Raw genomic sequence first — 17,797 nt, forward strand, 5'->3', positions numbered from 1 at the left:
GTCTCCTCCGGGGCAGGCGGGAATCGAACTCATGCGGAAGTGGCTTCAGATTCTCAGTGCTGTGCTTTAACCCGCTGCGCCACCAGGGAGGGCCTTAACTGGCTTTTTAAAGGGCATTATGAACCAATTGGGTTTTTATTGTTTTTTTTTTTAATATATTTAATATTTAACTCAATCACAGTGCCATTTTTGGCTCCTTGGGAGGTCTGTCAAGTTTGCTCCTTACTTTTTTGCACACTCACCAGTCTGTGCAAGGGCTATGGCTCCTTTTAATGAGAAATGACATTTAGAGATTACATCTATATTGAGGTACACACATTTTAATCAAGCTTTTCAAAAATGCTATACCAATTTATATTAACAAGTATGTATGAATGCTGTTCTAATGGAATCTTATTTTTAAATTTTTAATTCACTTGATAGATGAAAAAAAGTATTTTATTACCTCCTAAATTTGTTTTTCTCTACATAGTAGGGAGTTTAAGCATAATTTTATGTCTACTGATCTTTTTTTTTTTCCTTTGATGAATTCTCTATTCATATTCATTGTCCATTTTCCCACTAGGGGTTTGCTGATTCCTTCCTTCATTCATCAAAGATTTCTTCCTTCAAAGATTGTGCCTGCTATACTGCCAGGTGCTATGGAAACAATGATGAGAGTCCTGTGACCTCATGGAGTTTACTTTCTAGGTAGAAAATTAAGTACTTAGAAAAAACATAAATAACTTTTTCAATAAAGACATAATGAATGGAAAGACAATTTTCATTATTTTTCTTTTTTTTTCATGTTTTTAATTTTATAATTAATGGCTTAGAAGTCCAACTTCATGTTGAATCCATTCTGATATACTACAAAAATGTAGCTTAAGTTTTCAAATATTTTTCTATTGTTCCAGTCATTTATTCAAAAGAGAGTCCCTCTTTTGCAATTCTGACCTCTAAACTTAATCATCTTCAATGTTCTTACATATGCATAAAAACATTCTATTTTCTGGGCTTATTCTATTTTTTGATGGCTCTATCAATTCATATACCAACACATCGGATTTTTTGACTTGATTTTTTTTTTTCAATTTTTTGTTTCAGAGTGGTTTCTGTGGCATTCTTTCTTCCAACTATCATTATTGATTTGCCCTACTTCAACTCTGATCTTTTGATTCCAGCTTTGTTTTTCTTGAGAAAGGTGAATATGAAATACAAATTTGTATTTTACAAAGTTCTCCAGTTATGAAGGGATTAACTCAGGTAGTTCTTATATAATGACTAATGTTTGTAAAGTAATTTACAGATCACAACATTTCTCATGTGCAGCTAAACACTCTAAGTTACTCAATGCTGAAACAACATACAATTAGAATTACTGAAGAATAAATTTGTGACAGAAAACATGCCAGTAAACCTGTATTTTGAGATTTAGGATTTCAAAAAAGTTAAGTGTTCTTCTGGTCATTAATAAAAATTAAGAGCTATAAGACTGAAGTTACTGGGTAACAAAGTTTTTATATGTAAGAGCTAGAACACAAGAAGCATAAGTACATGCAAAAGAAAAGCAACTTACTGTAAATCTCAGGGGTAAAGAAGGCTAATTTCAATCCCATTTTATGAGACTAAGATTGTACATATGTAGACACATTACTGAAATAAAAAGAAAACCTATCCTATGCATAGTGTTGTAAACTTACTATGGGTTTAACTACTAAAAGTAAACAACTTACTGATTCTCCAAAAAAAAAAAAACTTGAGATAAACAAAGGATAAGTAGATAAGTATGATTATAAGTCCGTAAGCATGGTTATCTAGTATTATCTGTGTATGTTAGCCAGTTTTGGGGCAGGGGCTGAGAATAATTTGTGAGAATAATTTGTATGGGGCCAGGATCATTAGACACCTTTAACTCCAAGGCAGAACATGGCTTCAGAGACTGCCAACTGATTTTCTAGCTTTTGGCAAGTCCAAGGTAAAAGTCATTCTATTCTGCATGACATCTGACGGTGCACATTTAACAAAAGAATGTACACTGTGTTTTTAAACACTATTACAGACAGATCTGTTTTCTGTGCAGTCCTTTCTTTGATCATCTTCTGAAAATGGCCACTTGAATTTCAGTAGACTGAAAGCTGTTGGTTCACGTATTCATACTGGGTTACTTATAATCTCACTCAAGAATTTTTACGAAATATAAAAATATGTGAGGTGATATACCAGGTTACGTAGTATTTAGCTATGAGGACACAAGAACCAACTGATAACAGATGGAGAGAAGCACAGCTAAGTAATATGGTATCTGACCTCCGGTACTGACTTCCCAGTTCCAACTCTAGTGCCTATAGTCTGCTGTGTTACATTTTATGTTCTTGAACAGCTACATGATTATGTATGTGTGTATTTGAAAGCAATCCCTTTTGGACATTTGTGTACATGTCATATGAAACATCAGACCGCTTAAATTCTTATCTTTTAGCAGCAGGGCAAGGCCCTTTCATCATTTATATTTTACAAAACTAAATGCCTTGTCTATTTCTAATAAATTTCACTATTTAAGGGTGGCTTGAAAAGGTGTGTTTACCTGACAAGCCAAAGTACCTGACTAAGGGAAAAAATTAAGGTTTCCTAACATCAGAAAAGTAGGTAACTTTGTAAATAGAATTACCATTCGAATAGAATATTTCATTTTGCATTCACTTATGTCATAGTTCACTTATATGGAGGGAAACTCAGTTCAACTTAAGGATAAAATACAGAAAATCAATTTCCCAAAAGACCTAGAATTTTTCACTTTAGTTTTGCTACTGACAGAGTGTAAAATCTTTCAGGTGTGTTAAGAACATGATTTAAGTTTAGTTTGCCAGTCTGCCTCTAAGATCTATGGTCTCCTAGGGGTTTAACTACTAAAAGTAAAGCAAGTAATAAACTTAGGATCTGTAGAGAAAATACAAAAGGAATTATTTAAGCATAGTTCTGGTCAAGAACAAAATGTGGTGTTAGAATTCTTAACTGCAAAAAAGGAAAATTTTAAGCCTAATTAAATATGTTCCTTCACCTACAAAGAGCCTATAAATATAAAGTTCAACTCAAAGTTAGGTATGATCTCATAGGCAAAGTTTCTGCGTAGAATTACAACACAAGAATTGAAGTTCAGGAAATAAATTTCTGATTACACAATCACAAGTAATCCTAATGAGATGAAAGAACAGTGAGATAAACCAACATAATTCTCTGAGAAGCTCAGATTTTCAAAAAGTGTAAATGCAAAAGGAAAAGAGAATGATCATGAATGTAACATACTGGTGTCAACATATGAGAGAAGTATCTCAAAGCTAACTGATAATGGAGAAGAGCTCAAAACAATTTGCCTTTATATTGTTCCCAAACTGGACAAAGATCTAAAAAAGAAAAGACACTGAAATACGTGGTAGTCAAAAAAAAAAAGGATGTTAGCTAGTTTAAGATTTTAAGCTCAAACAAATTAAATCTCATGGTCTTGTAAAACTCGAAATACCTCAAGTACATATGAAATGAGAAAAAAGCTGCCTCATTTTTTTTTAAAAAGGGGAAAAAAGGACATATCAGAAAGTAAAGGAAATATAGAGGTATCTAAGTGTGAGTTAGCCAGATTTGTCTTTGATCTTGTCCTGTTCAATACTGCTTTCAGTTACGATAATAAAGACTAGAAAGCTTATTTAATTTACTGATCTCAAACAATTTCTAGAACAACCAAGCATGAAGCTTTTATTGAAATTTTACTGCTTTGGCTATTATTTCCACCTCCTCTTTCTTAATCACAGAAACCACATTGTTTATATCAGTTCATTAATTATTTTGTTTTGTCAACTTATTTGCTATGATTCCTTATTTTACTCACTAGTATGAAAACATACAATATCTTTAGTATATTTCTGACTTGGGTTACTCAAATAATTCCTTGAGCTCCTTCTATATTGCTAAAAAGGCAACATTTTGTTCTTTTTTAGAGTTGAACAGCATTCCATTGTAAGCACATGCCTTTTTTAAAACTTAGAATTTCAAATATAGACTAGATGAGAAAAGTACAAATTAATATAATTTTCATTTGGATAAGGTTTCATAAAGCTTCATAGTGATATAGAATGCTATAGCAACAAATATTGATTTCTCAAACTTGTGAGTGACAGAAATGTAATTAGGATGATGGTAGAATAAGTCAATTCACAGTTAACAGTACTTTCTGAAGAACAATGAAAAAAGCTATCTAATGGTGAGTAGTCAGGTTTGTCTTTGATCCTGTCCTATCCAATAATATTGTCAGCGATGACAATAAAGACTAGAAAGTTTATTTAATATTTTTGTACATGACAAAAAGCTATAAAGGAAAGAAAATGAAAGATTCAAAATGCAAGGAAATTCTGATAAGCTAAGATAATGAACTTTAAACCAAAGGGATGCTTAACAGGAAAAACTAACTCTTTCATTTAGGTTTAAAATACCATATTTAGTATACAAAAGAACAAAACTAGGCTTTTATGTCATGCCATACACAAATGTTATGCCACACAACTTTAAATGGATAAAAGACTTGAATGCACGGAAAAGACGTGAATGTAAGGCCAGAAATTGTAAAATACACAGAAGAAAATATAGGGAAACACTGCACAACTTAAGCTTCAGTGATGTTTGAACAGCAGCAAAGAAAACAAAAGAGAATATAAACAACTGGGACTATATCAATTAAAACACTTCTGCACAGCAAAAGAAACTATAATTAAAACAAAGAGACATCCTATTGAACAGGAGAAATATTTGTATACCACCCATCTGACAAGGGACTGGTAAGATTTACAAAGAGCTCATACAACTCAACAAAAATAAAACAAATAACCCAACCCAATTAGCAGAGGAACTTAAATAGGCACTTCTCCAAAGACATACAGATGGCTAAAGGAATATGCAAAGATATTCATCACTTATCATAAAAAAAATGCAAATTAAAATCACAATGAGATACCATTCATACCAATAAGAATAGCCCAAATCAAAAAGACCAGAAACACTGAAACACTGAAAAGGCAGTGGAGAAAAAGGAATTGTTGATAGAAATGTAGACTGGTCCAATCCCTATGGAATTTAAATTAAAAATGGATTGATCTTACAACCTAGCAATTCCACTTCTTTGTCCAAAGAATATAAAAACACTCATTCAAAAGGAAACCTGTATTTCCATGTTTATTTCAGCACTATTTACAAGGGTCAAGCTATGGAAACATGGTAGCAAATTAAGAAGATGTGGTATATATGGAAAATGAAATTATCTCAGTGATCAAGAAAAATACACGTATGCCATTTGCAGCAACATGGATGGGGCTGGTAGGGATTAGGCTAAATGAAATAATCCAGAGTAAGAACGACAAATATCAGTTGGTGTCACTTATATGTGAAATATAGAGAAACAAAACAAACTTTAAAACAACCTTTCAAAGCCGACCCTGGAACTGAGTCATGGTGGTGGGGGGGGGTTGTTGGGAAGGGTGAGAACTGATAGGGAGCTAGCACAACAGATTATGCTAGTGAAGGGGAGAATGTACACTTGCAAAATATTAAGAATGATGTAAACCAATGGTACTTCAATTAAAAACAAGTTTTGAAAAATACAGTATTTAAATGTAAGATGAAATACACTTTATTTGGTGGTAATTTATATGAAAATGATGTTATTTTAGTGATTTTAAATTACTAAATTTGTTTTAAAGGCAATCAAATCTTAAACGATATATCAATTCAGAATTTCAGAAAAAATGTTTTCTGAGTTACTTATATGATTGGTTCAATAATTTTAGAAGTACAAAAGTTTTCTCTAAGACCTTTTAAAATAAGTTTCATAAGTCTCTTAGACTTAAAATTAATTAACATTTATAATATTTGTAAATATAAATCATGTGAGATTATCTCCCTGCAACTCTTGTAAACGCTCAATACAAATTTTTTTTCTTGACAATATGTACCTAAAAGGGGAATCAATTAAGATAATCAATTTAAGAACTTCCTTACCAGGGACACTTTATTTTTTAAATTCTGTTTCCTGGCCCTCTCTGGTGGCGCAGTGGGTTAAAGCACTGCCCTAAGAAGCTAAAGCCACTTCCGCATGAGTTCAATTCCCGCCTGCCCCGGAGGTGACCACATGGCGTGGCAGACCTCTCCTGACCCGCCCGCTGCTCCCCTCAGCAGTGTACTTCCTAGATCTGCCTGTTCTGCTCTGTCTCTGGTGAAGCCTCTCGCCGCCCCTGAGCCACTGGCCTGTACCCCAGCTCTGTATGCACAAATAAATAAATCTTTAAAAAAAAAAAATTCTGTTTCCTATCCTAAGCATAAACACTTTCCCTAGCTAGGGATATTAACAAATAAATAACCTACTCTGGGGCTAATGAATCTTATGTAAAACACATGTAAAACACTAAAATTAACAGCTTTTTATTAAAGCTTCTGATGGGAAAGAATCTTTTAAAATGTATTCTTTGCATTCTTAGATCAAATGATTAGTACAGGCATTACCTTCTAAAAATAAAGACTAAGTGTCATTTTTCCTTTTATTCAGTTATTGACAGAATCTTTACTAAAGTCAGTGATACAAAAAGAAAAAGTTTGTCTATTTTCAGAAACTTCCTTATACAAACTTAGAGCTACTGTGCATTTTATAAACCAAAGTGACACGGAACGAAATACTATTAACTTCTCTCAATATTCTATTTAAAAGGAAATATGGGCCCTCCATGGAGGCACAGTGGTTAAAGCACAGCACTGAGAAACTAAAGTCACTTCAGCATGAGTTCAAGCCCCAGCCCCGGAGATGACCCACATGGCATGGCAGACCTCTCCTAACCTACATGCTGCTCCCTCAGCAGTGTACTTCATCAGCCGGCATGTTCTGCTCCCCACTCTGTCTCTGGAGAAGCCTCTCACTGCCCTTGCACTTCTGGCCTGTACCTCAGTTCTATATAAATAAATAAATCTTTAAAAAATAAATAAATAAAAAGAAATAATACAGGAAAAATAATTTTGTAGTTAAAAAAAGTAACCTACTTAGTAGATTCAGTGTTGTAATAATAGACAAGATTAAATTTTACTAAAAGACTTGATGACCTAGTAATGTTACAAATAAATGACTTATAACTAGACTGATGAATCTTTAACCCCACATAAAATACTAAAATTTATAGCTATTAAAGCTTGTGATGGGAAAAAAAACCTTTTAAAATCTATACTATGTACTCTTATATCAATTAATTAGAAAGAGTAAATCTTCACCTGGGAGCAAAAGAGTCAACATAAAAAAATTTAACTTATATATACATACAGATATATATAGTCATCTGGAAAGCAGTCTTTATATGATGCAGAGGGCAGTGAATTTGACTTGTTTTCATGTATACTCTGGACCACAGACACATGATCTACATAAAAAAAAAAAAAAAACATGAGTAACAAGTACACCAAGTAAAAAATCATTCATTATTCTATTTAAATACTATCTTTATTGGTTAAGAAATATATGGAACTCTTAAATCTGCAAACATATCAACTAAGCCAAAAAATAAGGTATAACTATTTTCAAAAACATTAACAAGGTAGGATACCATAAACAACTTAAAGGAGATTTCTACTACAAAAACTTTAGTTTGGTCTGACATCAGAATTAGGTGAACATTAAGTATTCCTCCTTCCTCTTATATTTTATGAAAAAATAATGAAACACTTAAAGATTCTGTAAGAGGTTACAAAATGAAAAGCTGCTATAGCCTTTGTTTTCTGATTGTTCTACTGCTTGGGGGAGGGGGGGAAGCGTGGGTATTTGGGCACCTCTTTTTGTCTTTCCATTTGTAAATTTTAATCTCTCCTTTACCTGGATCTTTCTGCACTTACCTTGTGCTTCAGTAAGACTGGTCTTATAAAAAATAAAAGGATAACATAAGTTATAATTCTAGGCTACTCCTTGGTTAACTGGAAAACAAATATTCCTCTTTTAATTCTCAAGGTAAAAAGGTTCAAAATCTGACACTGATGAGAACTATAGTAGCTAATTCAAAATTAAATAAATTTTATAAATTACAAATTTAATAATTTTTTCTTTTTCCCAGCTAATTTCTTGGCACAGTGCAATAAATTCATATTAATAACTATGAATAAAACAAATGTATACAAGCACAGCTAGGACATTCACTGAAAAACAACCTTATAATTAATTACTGAGGAAATATTAACAGTTAATAATAATTACTAATGATTGATAAAAAACATGAAATAAATTACTTTCCAACGAACATTATCTAATCCTTTGGGGACACAGAAAATATTTACAGACTTAAACACAAGCAAAGGAAATAAAGGTGGTATATGGGGAGTCCAGGCTGGATTTAGAATGGCTCATTTTGACCTCAAAATCAAGTCCTTTTTTTTTCTCCATTCTCAGTATTCTTTTTAAGTAAATACTAATACAAAACTTTACTACTAGAAAGTTATTAATGCTTGAATTTACCAACAGTGTCAGTTACACAACTCTCCAATTATTTATAAACACTGCTGTTTCACTGACATTCACTTACATTTTGACAAAACATTACATTTCAAATGATATATATTAAAATATTTATCAAAATTCAGTATTTCTATTTCTGAAATTACTACTTTTTTTTTTCAATAGGAAGTAAGATTGTTTTAGAAAGAACAAAAACATTTAGAATTAGTTCCTCTTAACCACTGCCTGCATTAAAAAGGCTCTTTTGCTAAATTGGTCTATGATCCCAAATGCTACTGAAGGGTACTATGAAAGGCTGACTGAAAAAAACATACATTAGCTACTGAAGTTGAAAATACCTTTGATAATAAAAGCTTTCTTTAAAATAGGCTAATAATGCTAACCTTTATTTTCAGAAAATTAAAACCTTACTGCTCCAAGTAATGACTGTTAAAATTATTACAATTTGCTATAGCGCCATCAATTAAAACCTAGTAAATATATTTCCCTAACACGTTAACAAATTAGTGAAAGACTAAGATGTATAGGGTAGTGATTCTGACAGATTTTTAATTTTGTTTTTTCTAGTGCTGGTGTATCCTCTCTGAACAGTTCCTTCTAAAATCAATCTGTTTATAGCTGGAAGACTTCATTATCTAATAAAAATGTGGAAATTAAAATACTTTTCATCAGATTATCTTCTTCTTTATGAAAGCAGGTTTACAGTAGTATGGAGTCTCAGAATTCTATCTGTACTTCTTAGATGGTTTTTCAAAAAAGACAGATTGCTCATTCTTTCCTGAGGAGATTTTAGTAGAGTTGCATTTCTTATGTCTGGATGGCTAGTATTTTTCATTTAACTGAGAAACTGATATAATAACTTATAGATTTAACATTTATTTGAAACTACTTTCAGTTAAACCTGACATAATCAACCCTAGCCTGATATGAATCAAGAAAATACCAGAGAACACTCTAGATTGGAATTAAAAAGGTACATACCCTTTATCAGTGTTGAATTGTTACTTATAGCTGCTTCATTCACTAGAATCATTGCTTGAATATATTCTGTTAAGGAAAAAAAATAAAGAATGAAAACAATCTAGAGAAGCATTACCTTTATTCACAGTGCCAGCTACTGTGCTAAAAATTTACATACTTTATCTCATTTAACCTCTACAATTTCTTTGAAAGATTCATTAGATCATCTGCATGAGACAAAGAAACTGAGACTAAGAGATTAAGCTATTTATTCCATGTCATTCAGTGAGGAGTGGAATGGATTCAAATCTAGATATATCTTAAAAGGAGTACTAAATTTTTGGACAAGTGTATCACAGACTAAGATCTTCAAAAGAAGATTCAAAGATTCAAAAAGTATTAAAAGTACCTTCTTGGTGGCATAAAAGGAACAGCATTATGAAGCTACCCTCAGCCACTGCAGCACAAGTTTGATCCCTGGCCAGGGAGGTAAGCCACATGGTGTGGCAGACCTCTCCTGTCTCAAAAGCAGCTCCCCTCAGCAGTGTATATCAGTAGATCTGCCTGTTCTGCTGCCCACTCTGTCTTTCGTGAATCCGCTCACCTTCCCCTCAACCCTGCATCTCTGGCTTGTACCCCAGTTCATGTATGAATAAATATTTTAAAAAATAAATTAAAAGTAATCTAGGGGAAAATAAGTAATAGTCTATAGGAAATTTTGCTTGACAATCATGTCCAATTTAAATCAAAAAAGAAAACATATGTCCTTATGGAATGAAGGAAGTTTTCATATAAAAATCTTGTTTTGCAACCAACCAGATGACAGATTCTTAGGAAACAAATTATTTGACTTTTAAAATAAACAACTGGAAATAGAATACACTGTGTTGATGGTGGATAATGTTTAGCCACTGGAAGATTTTATAGATTCATACCTTTATTTGTGGCAGATCCATCTTTGATCTTTTGTTTCAGTGATTGTAGCACATTTTGCACTTGTTCAAATATGAAATCTACTTTTCCATCATCTTCCAGCTCCGCCCAAAAAGTTTTTGCATCACCTAAGATAAAATTAAGTGAATAGTCTAAGAGCTAAATAGAAATAAACAGGAACACGGTATGGAAAATCTGCTAAGTTTCTAAATAAAATCTAGATTTAATAGGTCTATCACTTTCCTTGGAGGTAGGGGGGAGAAGATGATTTTTCTTCACAAAAACAGAAACAAAGAGCATGATGTGCCACACTTATTTCTGCTAATTTAAAAAATATGTTGAAAGTTTCAGCAAGACTATCTCTTCACTAGCAAACACAATAAAGATTTCATTTTAGAATGACAAAGGGCATATATGTAGGCACACGCATTTAAAAAACTTCAGGGTTATAACTTCCATCAGGTATGAATGCAGATGGTTTCATAATGAAACAATTGTTGAAAAAACTAAATGCCCAAATAAATGCTTTTAAAAATGTATTTTAGATTGATTTTGTAATAATTACACGAAGCAAAGTGTTTATAAAGTTTTCACAAAGTTATATAGATGAACCAACAATTCAGACACTCAGCAGGCCCTTAATCATAAATTTCCTGGAGAAATAATTATTTCTGAACTGAAAACACCAAGGCAATTACAATAAACAGGCAAGTCAATTTCCACACAGCATGTTTAAATGTAAAAAAAAATTTTAAATCACAAATATTTACAGAATGTTAAAAATGCAATAAAAAAGTGCCTAAAGCTAAAGAGGGATACTGGCTGAAATTTAGAAAGTCCCTGAATTAACAAACAGAGTGCTCAATGAGTTTATAAAAAAATACCTTTTCTCTAATAAATTTAACCAAGATCTGCAGAGTTTGGCAACAGTGAGAATCCAGAGGATCACACCTGTCCCAACTCTCCCAGGCAAAGTTACTGTAACCCAAAGGGGATTTCTGGCCAATTAGGGATGTTGCTACCATAGCATTCTCAGTAGGGATATTGTTCCCTTGTTAACGCTCTAACCAGATGTACGTTACACAAAACTAAGCCTACATTTAATTTCCCGATACAGAGCTCAGATAAATTTTCAATATTTGAAACAAATACAATGTGAGAAGACTAAAAAGTTACTTTAAAGGTAGGGATGCCATGACACAGGAGGGATCTGTGTGGCACGCTACATAATTTCACTTTTATATAGAAGCTTTAAGGAGTCACTTATGTGGTTTAATCATTTGATGTGATGAGACTGCTTTTTAGGTGACTCAGGTGGCAGTGGGAAGAGGGAGGAGTCAACGATTTCTAAGCGTCTAACTCAGGCAACAATGTGTACAGTAATGGTATTCCTTGACATAGAGAATAAAAATAAAGGGACAACTGAGAAATATTAGGGAAAAGTAAACTGGAAACACAGGTTCCAGAGTAAGACCAAGTGCAGACAGACAAATTATGATTTGATTTCACACAAGTGTTGGCTGAAACAACAGAGAACATGTGATTAGAAGGATATATAGATGAGAAGAGGATCTTCTGTGAAACATCAAAATTAAAGGGGGGGGGGTGAGTACAAGGAAATGGAATCATGGAGATTCAGACAGAGAAAACAGGTGGGAAGAAAACCCAAGAATAGCATCTCAGCAGTCAATGAAAGAACAGGAGCAAAGATTAACAATTTGGGCTTTGGAGTTCAAAAGTATTAGGGTTTGAATCCCAGCACCGCCACTTACAGCTATGTAACCTTATCTATACAGTAACAGCCTCAATCTATTTACAGAGTTGTATGAAAAAGCATGTAATAGCAAAAAATCATTGGTGTGCAATTTAACAGGCAATACAGTGTTAGACAAAAGGATTTAATCTTTGTGCAATTTTAGAGATCACTTAAGTAAGTGGGGAAATCAGGGTTTTTCAGAATCTATAAAACCAGGTTTTCAGAACGATGGACAACAAAATCATTGCTTTCAAGAAAAACTATCTGTAAAAGCGCCTGATTCTTTTCAAGGAGAGCAGTTTCAATATTCCATACCAAGGAATTATCTTTATCTGAGGTAAACATTTATTTGGGAGGATTCTAAAAAGCATTTAGAAATAGCTTTTATCAACATTATAATCTTGTAGAATAATATATAATTCTCTCTGGTCTGAGAAAATCAGGAGTGATGCTGAAAGACAGTAAACAGGACTTAACATATTTTCTGTTTTTCAGTGACTATCATTTAAAACTTAATGACAAAATGTGATATCACATTATTTAATAGCACATACTTAAAATAAATTATTTGAAAAGCAGAGTAATGTTAGTTTTACAATGGTTTAAGAGTTAAGATACAAGTTAATCAAGTCAATCAGAAAATACTAAATCTGCTATATAATAAATGAATGTAACTAAAAAATTAATATTTATTTGTTGAGTATTAAGTATCTTTTCCTTATAACCTTATCTTGTACTTTATAATCTTTATTGTCTCATACTATTTGGCTTAACTTTCATATCTAAATGACTCTTGTTCTGTATGTTTTCCCTCATTTTTCTGTCTTTTTGCTATGGAAACTTTCAACCACAGTTAACAGTGAGAAAGTGGTAACATATAAGCGAAATTAATAGATTCAGTTAGTAACTTTTTGAGTATAGACTAAATATCTTAAGGGGAAACATTTGAGTGTCATTTATTTCATCTATACATAGTATAGATTGTTATGATAATATATATAATTTGTTTCCCGCTCATTTCTTTTGTATTGTATATACAATCACGATTTATAATATACAACAGCAAATAATTCTGTAGATTTCATAAGCAGATCCTTGTAAGTTATACAGAAGAAGGTAATTGTATTGAAAATTAAATTGGTATGTACTAGTATTACAGCTACTTGCCTCCTGGAATTAAGAACATCATTTGCTAACTTTATTGTCTGCCAAACTTGCAAATGACTATTGCAAGAATTTATTGATAAAGCAAGAGGTATAATAGCTTGTAAAGACAAATTACATAGTTACATATTTCCAATCTTAGCTGTGATATTGTCTTTGTAAACAGGTAATGTTCATGAATCACACTGATATGAATTCATTTATTAGATGAATACTTATGAAGTACTTACCAAATACACTGATGATAGCAGTATAAAATTATAACACCAGGCAGTCCTAGCTAAAGCAGTTAGGCAAGTTGAAAACATACAAGGAATCCAAATAGGGAAGGAAGAAGTAAAGTCACCACTATTTGTGGACAATATGTTAACATATAGAGAGAACCACAAAAATTCCACAGAAAAACCAATCAAAACAATAAACCAGTTTAGTAAAGTAACAGGACACAAAATCAACACACAAAAATCAGTAGCTTTCCTAAACACAAAATATATTATCTGAAGAAATCAAGAAAACCATTCCACTCACAATTATAGTTAAAAAAAAAAATTAAATACATCGGAGTAAAACTGACAAAGGAGGTGAATGACCTATACAAAGAAAACTACAAAACATTGCTAAAAGAAACAGAAGATATGATAAAAAGAAAGAAGAAATAGAAGATGTGAAGAAATGGAAAGATAGTCCCTACTCATGGAATGGCAGAACTAACATTATCAAAATGGCCATTCTATCTACAGCAATTTATTGATTCAATGCAATTCCAATAAAAATCTTAATGGCACTCTTCAAAGAAATAGAACACATGTTGATGAAATAAATATGGAACCACAAAAAACTTGACTAGCCAAAGTGCTCCTGACTAGAAAAACAAAAAAAAAATTGGAGGTCTTAACACGCCCAGGCTTCAAACTATACTACAAAGATATAATGATTAAAGCAGTATGGTACTGGAATAAAAACAGACACACAGACCAAGCTGAAAACCCAGATATAAAGCCACACATATATTGATCACTAATCTATGACAAGGTAACAAAGAATATGTACTGCAACAAGGACGGTGTCTTCAATAAATGGTGGCAAGAAAACTGGACTGTTGGATGAAAAAGAATAAAACTAGATTACTACCTCACACCATACACAGAAATCAACTCAAAATGGATTAAACACCTGAATGTAATACCTGAAACCATACAATACATAGAAGAAACCATAGACAAAACACTCTACAGACTCATTCCACACACAAAAAAAAAAATTAAAAAGCTTCAATAGAACAAGAGACAATAACCAAGATGTAGCAGAGCTAAACACTTTTCCAAAGAAGAAATGCAGATGGCCAAGAGGCACATGAAAAAATGTTCAACATCAGTTATAATCAGGACATTGCAAATCAAAACCACAATGCTATCACCCCACATCAATAAGAATGGCCCACATTAAAAAACTAACAACAAATGGTGACAAAAAGAAACCCTTTTAGGGCCCTCCCTGGTGGTGCAATGGGTTAAAGTGCAGCACTATGAAGCTATCTGCAGACATTGAAGCACAAGTCTGATCCCTAGCCAGGAAGGTGACCCACATGGCATGGCAGATTTCTGCCTTGCCTGCTACTCCCCTCGGCAATGTACTTCATCATTCTGCCTCTTCTGCTTCCTACTCTGTTTCTGGTGAACCAACCCCTGCATATCTAGCCAGTTCTTGTATGCATAAATAAATCTTTTTTTTTTTTTAAAAAAGGAACCTTTTTTGGCCCTCCCTGGTGGTGCAGCGGGTTAAAGCACAGCACTGACAAGCTAAAGCCACTTCCACATGGTGTGGCAGACCTCTCCTGACCCGCCCACTGCTCCTCTCAGCAGCATACTTCATTGATCTGCCTGTTCTGCTCCCCACTCTGCCTATGGTGAAGCTTCTCACCGCCCCTGAGCCTCTGGCCTGTACCCCAGTTCTGTATGCACAAATAAATAAATCTTTAAAAAAAAAAAAAAGGAACCTTTTTACACTGCTAGTGGGAATGTAAACTGAATGTAAACTGTCACCACAGAAAGACATCCAGAAAACCCTCAAATTACTAAAAGTAGATTTACCATATGACCCAGCAATTCCACTCCTAGGAATCTACCCAAAGGACACAAAAACAAATTCAAAAGGATGTTTGCACTCCTAAGTTCACTGTAACACTATTTACAATAGCTAAAATATGGATACAACTTAAATGCCCCAAAACAGATAGCTAGCTCAAGAAGATGTGGTTTATATACACCCCGGAGGGCTCTCTCTGGTGGCGCAACGGGTTAAAGCACCACATTATGAAGCTCTCCAAAGCCACTGTAGCAGGAGTTTGATCCCTGGCGATGGAGCTGACCCACATGGGGTGGCAGACGTCTCCTGACCCACCTGCTGTTTCCCCTCCGCAGTGTACTTTGTCATTCTGCCTGTTCTGCTCCTCAATTTGTCTCTGGTGAATTCTCTCACCCACCATACGTCTGGCCTGTACCCCAGTTTTGTAAGCATAAATAAATCTAAATATCTATCTATCTATCTACGCGCGCGCACATACACACACACACACACACACACACACACAATGGAATACTACTCAGCAATCAAAAAGACAAACTTACATCATTCTCAGCTAGAAGGCTAAGTCAGAAGGAAAAACAACTAAGTTGAAGGAAAAAGAAAAATATCAGGTGGTATCATTTATAAGAGGAGCACAAAGAAACCATGCAAGGAATCAGGGGGAAAAAAGACAAAGCTAGCTGTCAAACTATAAATTGGAGACATTCATCAGGGGAGGGTAAAGGAAAGGGATCAAAATGGGAGGGAAGAGCACAAGAATCTATGGTAATGGTTCAGTGTCTTAATGGTAGAATTTTATGCATACAACTGAGAGGAGAAATCAAACACTGTACAAAAAAAAAAGATATAAAAATATACATATATAAAAAAATCTCTTCCCCCCTTCTCCACTTCCCAGTGAAACTTCAGATTTTGGCCTAGAGAATCTCTACAACACCTTTAGGCCTGTGATCAGTAAAGTGTGTTCTAACAACACCTGGGAGAGGGCCACATCCTTTCAGAGGATACATTAAGTCCAACTATTTTGACAACAACGCTAAGATACTGTCTTTTTTCCCCATATTAACGGATGATATAATGGCAGAGGTGAGTAAAAAACATAGGTGGTATGGTATTCTTCACCATCATTTTCACCTAACAATGTCTTTGATAGGAGCCTCCCTTGTGGCCAACGGGGTAAATCTCAGTGCTATCATCATTAGAGCCTGAATTTGATCCCCAGCCAGGGAACTAACCCATACATAATGCAGCAGACCTCTCCTGTATTGCCCACTGTTGCCATTAACAGTGTATTTCAGCAAATCAGAATGTTCTGCTCTCCACTCTGTCTCTGGTGTATCCTCTCACTCTTGCCCATCTGGCCTACACCCCAGTTCTATGCAAAAATAAAAATTGAAAAAAAAAAAAAGTCCTTGATAAAGCAATATAAATTAACATGACACAATGGCTGTCTCAAGGTAAAGTACTAATGAATTATAAGCTAAAGTAGCTACTTTTTTAAAATAGAAAAGTTTTTTTATTGAAAGACCCATCAATAAAAATTATAGGCTTTCAGGTCTTGGCTGTCAGTCAAACATTTTCTCGACTATCAATCAAGTACGTTTATCATTTGAAGAGCAAAACTGATAGCATTTGTTGATAAAATTCAAGATACAGTAAAAATTATAAATATGAAAACCCTGCACCTGCCACTTTTGATAAGATTGGTAGCAATATTAACAACTTAATTAATGTATGACAAAATGTGTCACACTTAGAAAATCTACACAATTCTTTGAACTGATATCTGCTAGGTGGCCAAAGTATGTTATTAAATCACACATAAGTAAAAGACCCAAAGTTTAAGACAGATCAGTAGACCTTAATGAAAAGTGTAAAAAAACTCACTGGTGTTGAATTCAGAATCTATACTGTAATGAATCATGAAGGAATGACTACTTGTTAAGCTCTATAATTGTAGCAAAGAAAAATATCCATAATTATCTGAAAGGCTCTTAAAATATTCTTTCCCCTTCTAACTGCTTGTTTGTGTGAAGCTTCATTTTCTTTGCACATTTCAACCAAAGCAACATGACAGTAGATTGAATATGAAAGCAGGTATTTCTATTAAATAGAACTTATTTCTATTAAACCAACTGTTAATTTGTAAAATGCAAAATGTTCTAATTTTTTATTTTAACAAAAGTGATTTCGGGCTTTCTCTCGTGGCACAACAGGTTAAAGCACTGCATTATGAAGCTCTCCAAAGCCACTGTGACATGAGTTCAATTCCCAGCCAGGGAGCTGACCCACAGGGCATGGCAGACCTCTTCTTACCCGCTTGCTGCTCCCCTCAGTGTACTTTGTCAATCTGCCTGTTCTGTTCCCTACTCTGTCTCTGGTGAATCCTCTTGCCC

At 33.7% G+C, this 17,797-nt stretch overlaps 1 protein-coding gene across 1 annotated transcript in view; it reads right to left on the reverse strand.

Moving 5' to 3' along the window:
* SETDB2 (SET domain, bifurcated 2) overlaps nt 1-17,797 on the reverse strand; it is a 51,151-nt gene that overhangs the window by 23,520 nt on the left and 9,834 nt on the right. Inside the window, exons 4-6 of the mRNA XM_012723267.1 lie at nt 10,399-10,524; nt 9,485-9,550; nt 7,325-7,421 (exon numbers count right to left, since the gene is read on the reverse strand). Coding sequence (XP_012578721.1) covers nt 7,325-7,421; nt 9,485-9,550; nt 10,399-10,524 — 289 coding nt within the window. The remainder of the gene's footprint in view (nt 1-7,324; nt 7,422-9,484; nt 9,551-10,398; nt 10,525-17,797) is intronic.

Source organism: Condylura cristata, unplaced genomic scaffold, assembly GCF_000260355.1.
Source record: "Condylura cristata isolate star-nosed mole 26May11 unplaced genomic scaffold, ConCri1.0 scaffold00010, whole genome shotgun sequence".
NCBI classification, from domain to species: Eukaryota; Metazoa; Chordata; class Mammalia; order Eulipotyphla; family Talpidae; genus Condylura; species Condylura cristata.